This window comes from Chiloscyllium plagiosum, chromosome 14, assembly GCF_004010195.1.
Source record: "Chiloscyllium plagiosum isolate BGI_BamShark_2017 chromosome 14, ASM401019v2, whole genome shotgun sequence".
Lineage (NCBI taxonomy): Eukaryota > Metazoa > Chordata > Chondrichthyes > Orectolobiformes > Hemiscylliidae > Chiloscyllium > Chiloscyllium plagiosum.
In genome coordinates, this window is record NC_057723.1 from 77,062,460 (window position 1) to 77,072,783 (window position 10,324).

The 10,324-nt window shown below is 42.2% G+C and overlaps 1 protein-coding gene across 1 annotated transcript in view; it reads right to left on the bottom strand.

Moving 5' to 3' along the window:
• LOC122556864 (histone-lysine N-methyltransferase NSD2-like) overlaps nucleotides 1-10,324 on the bottom strand; it is a 278,778-nt gene that overhangs the window by 52,867 nt on the left and 215,587 nt on the right. The window contains exon 22 of the mRNA XM_043704119.1: nucleotides 7,240-7,444. Within this exon, the coding sequence (XP_043560054.1) occupies nucleotides 7,240-7,444 (205 nt within the window). The remainder of the gene's footprint in view (nucleotides 1-7,239; nucleotides 7,445-10,324) is intronic.

Genomic DNA, 10,324 nt, shown 5'->3' on the forward strand with positions numbered 1-10,324 from the left:
ATCGGAGGCTGAGGGGTGACCTTATAGAGGTTTACAAAATCATGAGGGGCATGGATAGGATAAATAGACAAAGTCTTTTCCCTGGGGTTGGGGAGTCCAGAACTAGAGAGCATAGGTTTAGGGTGAGAAGGGAAAGATACAAAAGAGACCTAAGAGGCAACGTTTTCACTCAGAGGGTGGTACGTGTATGGAATGAGCTATCAGAGGAAGTGGTGGAGGCTAGTACAATTGCAACATTTAAAAGGCATCTGGATGGGTATATGAATAGGAAGGATTTGGAGCGATATTGCCCAGGTGCTGGCAGGTGGGACTGACTGGATTGGGATATCTGGTCGGCATGGACGAATTGGACCGAAAGGTCTGTTTCCGTGCTGTACATCTCTATGATTACGACTATCTCACAGTCTTTGGGGAGATGACTTCCCATCTTTACACGGAGAATATCATCCATCTTATGGTGTGGCACTATCTGCACGCTAAATGGGATAGATTTCAAACAGACCAAGAAACTCAACACTGAGCATCCATGAGGCATTGTGGGCCATCATCAATAGCAGTGTTGTATCAACACAACCTGCAACCTTATGACCTGGCATAATCATATACTCTACATAACCAGCGATCAACTCTGGTTCAATGAAAACTGCAGGAGGGCAAGCCAGGAACAGCACTGAGCATACCGAAAATTGAGTTAGCAGCTTGGTGAAGATTGCAACACTGGAATCTGTGCATGCCAAATGGCACTAGCAGCAAGTGAGAGAGAGAGGACTAGGTGATTCAATAACCTCCACAAATATCTTCATGCTCAATGATGGGGGAGCCAATCAGTGCAAAAAATAATGCTGAAGCATTTGCAACATTATCGTCAGCCAGAAGTGCCATGTGAATGATCCATTTCAGTCTCTTCCATACACCTCCAAAGATGCTAGTTTTCAGCAAATTCAATTTACTCCATGTGGTATCATGATACCTGGACACTACAAAGACCATTAGCTCTGATAGCATTCTGACAATAGGCCCGCAGACGTCTGCTCCAGGAATTGCTGCTCCCTTAGCCAAGCTGTTCTCGAATAGCTACAACACTGACACATATCCAGCAATGTGTAAAACTAGTCAGGTATTTCATGGACATAAGAAACAGACAAATCCAATACAGTGAAGTCATGGCCTGTAGTGACTATAACAAGGTCAGCCAGGTGCACCTCATAAAATATGAGCCCTGATTGGGGCTGTTCATCTGGTCCAATCAGGGAGCCTTGGCTGACAGATATAAATAGGAGTGTCAGGCATCCTGACACTCTGACAGCAGACTGAGACAGCTGGATCAGTATCAGGACCAGGACCAAAGGGTGACTTGATGACGGGATCCCAGTCTTGGTGGAGTTATTTCAATGGTCACAGGTAACGGGTCATTGTTTATCAGCAAGGAATTTGGATATTTCCTAAAGTCAAATGGCATTTGACATACAAGGATAGATCTATACCATCCATTGTCCAATGATCTGGTAGCCCAAAATTTGAAGACAAACTTAAAGAAATAGTCTACAGCTTCACTAGTTATCAAACTGTCGTGGTTCTTATTTGATTATAGGACTACCTCTCATGGAACTCTGGGGATTGCTCCAGCAGAGTTACTGATGTGGAGAAGACTTCACATTAGATTAAATATGATCTTCGTGGACTTGGGAGGGCGAGGGTGAAACTGCATCAGGAATACCAATGCTTGAATCAAGCAAGGGAACCTGCTTACTTTAGGGGACGAAGTTTGGTGTAAAGTCCATGGGTAAGAGGTCAGGTCAAACAGAGGTCAAGTCTAGTGACGTATAAAGTTCAGGTAGGTGCAAGGGTCCTGAACAAGCACATGGACCCTATGAAAGCTGCAACCTTGCAAATGGGTCAGGAACAAAATATGCCTGGCTCCTCAAAACAGTTAGAAATGCTGGGGGTACCCATGGGTTTACCCCCTCTGTCAAACATGAAGAAACCTTGAAATCTGAGATGGACATGATGGATGTCGCTGCTTTGCGGCCTGAAGAGAAGAATGAATTTCTTGTGAGATGCTTTAGGTGCAAGAGGTGAGCTATTGTGCATTACACGCTGCCCATATCCAAGGCAGAGTCAAAGAAACCTGACCTGGTGCTAAAACGCACCAGCTGGAGCTATAAGAGAAAAAGCCAGACTATCTCCTCGGACTTGGATGGGGAGGGATGTAGTGGTTGTAAAAACGTCAGCCAGGTGGACCCTATAAGAATATGACTTCCCCGATTGGTGCTGTTAATCTGGTCCAATCAGGCAGCTCTGGCTGACAAGATAAAAACAGATGTATACCGGGGTGGGCTGTCCTAGAGGTGGTCGAAAGGTGTGTCAGGGCGGACCGAGAACTGGAAGGGGCATGGGGTGGACCGAGAACCGGAAGGTGGGTAGGGGCGGGCTGCCTTAGAGTGGTCGGAAGGTGGGAGGGGCGGGGGCTTGCTGGGTCTGTATTGTCTGCACTTTTGTATGTAACGGTATTGTCTAATGTACAAATGTCATTGTCACTGTCTTGTCATATGTGGAACTGGGATTTGAGGTTTGTCCTCCTCTCCCTGTAAAATGGTTGAACGGTAGGGTTCGGGGCCTAGCTTTGCTGCTCGTCTCCCTTGTAAAATTGCTGTTTTTTGTGTACAGCTGTCAATGTTTTTTTTTGTAAATTGTTTTGTAATTTGTTTAATAAAATAAAATAAAAACAGATGTAGGGAAAAAAAAAAATAAAAACCGATGTATCAGACATCCTGACACTCAGAGCTGGCTCGAGGGAGCTGGATCAGTGTCAAGGACTTTCCACATGTAAATAAAGGGTGACTTGGTGTTTGGATACTGGCCTCTGTAAAGTTATTTCAGGGTCCACCAGCTCACATATTACAACACCTGGTCTGGCATCTCTAACCTTAATTACTTAATTCTTCGATTTTTAAAATTTCATACTGGTCTTTTTGTTTTTAGCCTGTCAATATTTTCCCTGTTTTGAACATAGAACAATACAGCATAGAACAGGCCCTTTGGCCTTCGATGTTGCGCCGACCTGTGAACTAATCTAAACTCACCCCCCTACATTATCCCATCATTGTCCATGTTGCTTATCCAAGGATTGTTTAAATCTAATGTGGCTGAATTAACTACATTGGCAGACAGGACATTCCACCCCTTACCACTCTGTGAGTAAAGAACCTGCCTCTGGCATCTGCCTGAAATCTATCACCCTCAATTTGTAGTTATGCCCCCTCATACAAGCTGATGTACAAAAAAAAAATAAAAACAGATGTATCAGACATCCTGGCACTCAGAGCTGGCTCTGAGGGAGCTGGATCAGTGTCAAGGACTTTCCACATGTAAATAAAAGGTGACTTGATGACGGGATACTAAGTTATTTCATGGCCCATCAGTCCACTCTTGATCATTAGTAAATGATAGAAGGAATCATCAAACAGTACTTCCTTTGTAATAACCTGCTCACTGATGCTCATTTTGGATTTCACTAAGGTCAGTCAGCTCTTGACCTCATTTCAGCATTGGTCCAAACATGGACAAAAAAGGGGAAGCAAGAGTAATTGCCCTTGATATCAAGGTCATATTTAACTGAATGTGACATGATTGGCAAAAATAGTGATTGGGAATGAGGAGGAATCCTTGCTGCTTGTGAGATCATACAAAGCACAAAGGAAGATGGCTGTGACTTTTGTGAAGCAGAGACACCCATGGGTCAGGTTCATAATTCTTTGAAGTTTACATCACATAGAGATAGGGTGGTTAAGGCAGCATTTAGCATGCTTACCTTTATTGCTCAGACTTCTGAGCATAGGTGTTGGGACATAGAGGCTGTACAGGACTTTGGTGAGGCCCCTTCTGGAGTACTGTGTCCAGTTTTGGTCACCGTGTTATAGGAAAAATATTATTAAGGTGGAGACGGTTCAGAAGAGATTTACCAGGATATTGCTGGGAATGGAGGGTTACGGAGAGAGGCTGGATAGGCTGGGACCCTTTTTTATCGGAAGGTAGGTGGTTGAGGGGTGACCTTATAGTGAACAAAGAAGAGCAAAGAACAATACTGCCCAGAAATAGGTTCTTCGGCCCTCCAAGCTTGTGCCAACACATTTTGCCCTTCCATACTGTCTTCACTTACAGGATCCGGATCTCTCGATTCCGTTCCTATTCACATATAGTCCAGGTGTTTCTTGAATGCTGTTATTGTGTCTGCTTCCACCACCACTTCTGGCAGTGCATTCCGGGCACTCACCACTCTGTGTGTAAAACCTGCCTCACACATCTCTTTTAAAACACCACCTCCACTCCCGCACCTTGAACGTGTGTCCCCTAGTAAGTGACCCCTCCACCCTGGGAAAAAGCCTTATACTTTCCACTCAATCCATGCCATTCACAATCTTTTAAATTTCTATCAGCTGTCCCTCAACCTCCTGCATCACAGAGAAAGCAAACCCAGTCTAGCCAACCTTTCTTCATAGCTAAAATCCCCCAAATCAGGCACATCATAGTAAATATTTTCTGTACCCTCTCCAAAGCATCCATATCCTTCTGGTAGTGAGGTCACCAAAACTGTCCACAATATTCCAATTTGGGCCTAATGAAAGTTCTATAAAGCTGCAACATAACTTGTCTATTCTTATACCCAATACCATTTCTATTGAAGACAAGCATGCCATAGGCCTATTCTACTACCTTATTTATCTGTTCTGCCACCTTCAATGATCTGTGGACCTGCACACCCAAATCCCTCTGCATATTAATATGTCTAAGGGCTCTGCTATTCACTGTATAATTTTCATCTGTACTTAACCTTTCAAAATGCATCAGCTCACATTTGGCCAGATTAAACTTCATTTGCCAAATTTCTGCCCATGTCTCCAACTGATCTATATCCTACTGTATTGTCTGACAGTCCTCCTCACTATCCGCAACTTCACCATACTTTGTATCATCTGCAAACTTACTTATTAGACTAGCTACCTTTTCCTCCAAGTCCTTTATGTAGACCACCAATAGCAGAGGTCCCTAGCACTGATCTCTGTGGAACACTGCTAGTCACAACCCTCCACTCTTAAAAGCATCCTTCCACCGCTATCCTGTCTCCTATAACTAAGCCAGTTCTGTATCCATCTTGTCAGTTTACCCCTGATACATACGACCTCACCTTTTGTACCAGCCTGTCATGAGGGACCTTGTCAGAGGTTTATAAAATCATGAGGAATACAGATAAGGTGAATGGCAGGTGCTTTTTTCCCTAGGGTGAGGGATTTCAAGACTAGGAGGCTTTATTTTTTAAGATGAGAGGAGAAAAAATTTAAAAAGACATGAAGAGTAATTGTTTTTTACAGAGTGGTTTCTGTGCAGAATGAACTTCCCGAGAGGGTAGTGGATGTGGGTACAGTTATAATGTTTGAGAGACATTTAGATAAGTACCTGAATAAGAAATGTGTGGAAGGAGTTGAGCCAAGCAGACAGGTGGGACCAAAGGGTCTGTTTCTGATCTGTATGACTCTTGCAGCTCCAGGATATCTCTGCAGGAATTCCTCTGTGTAGTGCCTGAGGCCCAACCATCTTCAGCTACTGCATTAATGACCTTTCCTATATCCTAAGGTCAGAAGTGGGAATGTTTGCTGATGACTGCATAATGTTCAGCACCATCTGCAACATATCAGAGACTGAGGCAGCCACTGGGCAATATCCAGGCTTAGGCTGACAAGTAGCAAATAATATTTGTGCCACACGAGTATCAGGCAATGGCTATGGCCAAAAAGAAATTAACCATCAATATGTGACATTCGATGCATTACCATCCCTGAATCTCCTAGTATCAACATTCAAGAGAATATTATTGACTAGAAATTGAACTGGACTAGCCACATAAATACTGTGGCTACAAATGCAGGACAGACACCAAGAATCCTGCTGACTCCTGTTTACCATCTATTTACAAGGCACAAGTCCAGAATCTAATAAATACTCTTTATTTGCCTGGATGCATGCAGTTCCAACAGCACTCGAGAAGCTTGACCAATGTAATATAGTAAGCGCATCAGCAAATATGTGCACAAATAGCCATGTTACCATTTTCTTCACTCAAAAGAGTTGTGAGACTTTGATTTTTTTTACCCTGAAGAGATGTAGATGCTCCCATTGTTGAATATATTTAAGACTGACATTGACAGATTCTTGGTCTCTTGGCAGGGTAGGAGGCAGAAGTTAAAGAAAATGAGGAGTGGGTGGGTAAGTACAGAATGCCAGAACAGGCTCAATGGGTCCTGATGAAAAGCTTATGCTTGAAAAGTCGACTCTCCTGCTCCTAGGATGCTGCCTGAACGGATGTGCTTTTCCAGCACCACACTTTCTGACTCTGATCTCCAGCATCTGCAGTCCTCACTTCCCCTCAATAGGTTGTATGGTCTGCTTCTATTATTACAGCTAAATCTTTCAGCAGTGCATTTAGGAAAAACCTATTCACGGGCAAAGAGTAGAAGTCTGAAATTCACTTCCATAAATGGTAATTGATCAATTGATCAATTTCAATCTGCGACGAAAGACATTTACTACCAAAGCTATTGAGAGATTTAGAACAAGGTAGATCTTGGCATTAATTTCAAGATATCAAGCAGAACTATGAGGTTGATCAGCTCAGTTGGCTAGATGGCTTTTATTTGTTTCAGAGAAATGCCCACTGTGAGGATTCAATTCTCATTTTGGCCAAGTAGACTTGGGACCTTTCTCCTCAACCTGCCCAGTGTTTGATGTGGAATGGTGCCCTTGAAGCTTTATAACAATTGTCTCCCTTTTGGACATAGTTAATTAGCCAGCTACCTAAGAAAAATTGATACCTAATTAGAATCTATTTTCACTGGTTAGGGAATTATAGAGGAGAAGACTTGTAAAAGTCTTAAAGGGTGAAGTTAGTAAACTCTTCTGCACACAAAAAGATGGTACAGGTTTTGAAATTTCTTTTGTAAATGATAGTTGCTGCTTGGTCAGCTGCTAATCTGAAATTTGCAAGTGACTGTTTTTAATGGATATTAATTGATATGGGGCAAAAGGAGACATATGGAGTTAGGTTATATAAACGAATTTAATGGTTGAACACATTTAAGTCTAAATTATTTATTCATGTTTATATGAATGGAATGAAAATTGATGGGATCAAAGCTTTTCCCATTTATTTTCGCATGTACTGTAGAAATTAGTACAGCCACTCACCAGCAGGACGCTTGGTCAGGGTTAGACAATCAGCATGATACACCTTAGGACACCCTGGCTTCTTGCAGATCACTAGCTGCCCACCATCTCCACAGCGGAAACATTCTTCCTCATGTTCTCTTACTAGTTCAGATTGCTGCCTTCTCTTCCTGGTAATAATGTGTCGCTTCTTTGTCTTCTTTTCATCTGTTGAGCTTTGTATGTTCTATAGATACAGTGAAAGAAAAAGCAAACCCATTTGTGTAATTTTCAAAAAGAATTTCATAAATCAGACCAGAAATAGCCTATATATCTTGAACACAAAACTTTGCAGAATCTCATTAAGCTACTGGTCCGTAAAATTTGAATTCATACATAAAATACTCAATAACCAAGCAAATGTCAGAAAATCATACAGGCTACTGTGTCTTTGCCAGTTATTTGGTTTACCTCATATCAAACAATTCAATTACAGAAACTACTAATGTTGAAATTTAGATTCTTACATAACCATTTTAGTGAGGTTTTGACTTTCTTAATTCTCTTTTATTAACAATCACAGGTAAGCAGGCTGGCTTACAGGGAGAGGATAGTGATGGCAGTCATTACGTAAAAAGCTCTGTACTCTTCCTCCATGCTCTGCCCATTTCCAAATTTATGAAATCTAGAGGAAGCATTGGATATCTCCATTGTTCTAAAGCCATTTTCCATTCCCAGAGCTATTTCACAGAGTAGGTTAAGGATGGTGATGGGTCAGAAACTCTGCAGGTAACACTGTTCAAGCCACGCGATGTTGTCAAATGCATCCTTTACTAGCCCCTTTACTTCAGAATGATTGGTGATAATTGCTTGCATTGCTAGAAATCACTGATAGGGGTGTTTTGAACAGTGACTGGTTAGAGAAGTGAGAGTTCTGCCTGGTTCAGTTGGAAGGAAGCCTGCTAAGAACCAACTGAGTTGGAGAGGACAAGCTGTCAAGCTGCTCTCTCTCCCTTCTCTGAAAATAAAATTCTTTTGTTTAGTTCAAGGTTCACTAAAAGTCTGATTGAAGAATATCTCAAAATTGTATTTCCTGAGTAACCATGCAGGTGACTTGAACGTGGCACATAAGAGCAATAGTAACATTGTTTACTTTATTCTTTTGTTTACATGAATTATATATTTTTTAAGGGGCTTTTGTTTGATAAAGCTAATGCGCACAGAGAAATCTGTTGGTTTTCTCTTTTCCTGAAGACAGTGTGTGTGTTAGAGAGATAAACAATTACACTTCTATTTTATTTACTGTATATGTTAACCAATTATTGAATCTTTAGTGAATACATTTTGTTTTGACAGTAAACTAATAATTGTGTTTATTAAGAAATCTGATGGACAGATCTTGTTCGAAGAACCTGATTTAGAGATGTTTAATTGGTAATCTTGGTAACTAGTAAAATTATTTTCTTTATGTTGTGACCATGAACATTGTGGGAATAGTTCAACGGTACATTCCTCTGACAAAACCACACAAAAATAAAAAAAAGCCTTTCCTTTTTGTTCTACCTCACATAAATATTAAATATGGGGGGGGGTTTAAACTAACTCTGCAGGGGCATGGGAACCCAGACTGTAGCTTTAGGGTGCAGGACCTGGAGTGTAGGGAGGTTAGGAACATGGCATCAATTTCAAAGGAGGGTGCCTGTAAACAGGGAAGTGGCTTGAAGTGTGTATACTTCAATGCAAGAAGTATACGAAATAAGGTAGGTGAACTTGCAGCGTGGGTTGGTACCTGGGACTTCGATGTTGTGGCTATTACGGAGACATGGCTAGAACAGGGACAGGATTGGCAGTTGCGGGTTCCAGGATTTAAATGTTTTAGTAGGGTCAGAGGTGGGGGAAAAAGAGGGGGAGGTGTGGCATTGCTTGTCAAAGATAGTATTACAGTGGTGGAAAGGACGATGGATGAGGACTTGCCACCTGAGGTAGTTTGGGCTGAGGTTAGGAATAGGAAAGGTGAGGTCACCCTGTTAGGAGTCTTTTACAGGCCTCCTAATAGCCCTAGAATCATTGAAGAAAGGATAGGGAAGGTGATTCAGGAGATGAGTGACAGTAATAGGGTGGTTGTTATGGGGGACTTTAACTTTCCTGATATTGATTGGGAAAGCTATAGCTCAAGTTCGTTAGATGGGTCAGTGTTTGTTCAATGTGTACAGGAGAGTTTCCTGACACAATATGTAGACAGGCCAACAAGAGGTGAGGCCATACTGGATTTGGTTCTGGGTAACGAACCAGGCCAGGTGTTAGAATTAGAGGTAGGTGAGCACTTTGGGGATAGTGACCATAATTCGGTGATTTTTACACTCGTGATGGAGAGGGATAAGTGAGGACGACAGGGCAAGAGTTATAGCTGGGGTCAGGGAAATTATGATGCGGTGAGGCATGACTTAGGATGTGTGGCTTAGAAAAGTAGACTCCAAGGCAAGAGTGTAAATGATATGTGGAACTTGTCCAAGGGGCAACTATTGAGTGTCCTTGATAATTATGTACCTGTCAGGCAGGGAGGAAAGGGTCATGTGAGGGAGCCGTGGTTTAATAAGGAATTGGAATCCCTTGTTAAATGGAAGAGGGCAGCCTATCTCAAGATGAGACGTGAAGGTTCAATTGGGGCGATTGAGAGTTATAGGGTAGCCAGGAAGAACCTGAAGAGAGAGCTAAGAGCAGCAAGGAGGGGACATGAAAGGTCCTTAGTCGGTAGGATTAGGGAAAACCCTAAGGCTTTCTATAGGTATGTTAGGAATAAAAGAATGACTAGGGTAGGAATAGGTCCAGTCAAGGATAGTAGGGGGAAGTTGCGTGTGGAGGCGGAAGAGATTGGGGAGACACTGAATGAATACTTTTCTTCAGTATTCACTCAGGAACAGGGCATTGTTGTCGATGAGAATACTGAGGCACAAATAAGTAGAATGGATGGCTTTGAGGTATGTAGAGAAGAGGTGTTGGAAATCCTGGAAAAGGTGAAAATAGATAAGTCCCCTGGGCCTGATGGCATTTATCCTAGGATTCTCTGGGAAGCAAGGGAGGAGATTGCAGAGCCATTGGCCTTGATTTTTATGTCCTCTTTATCTAC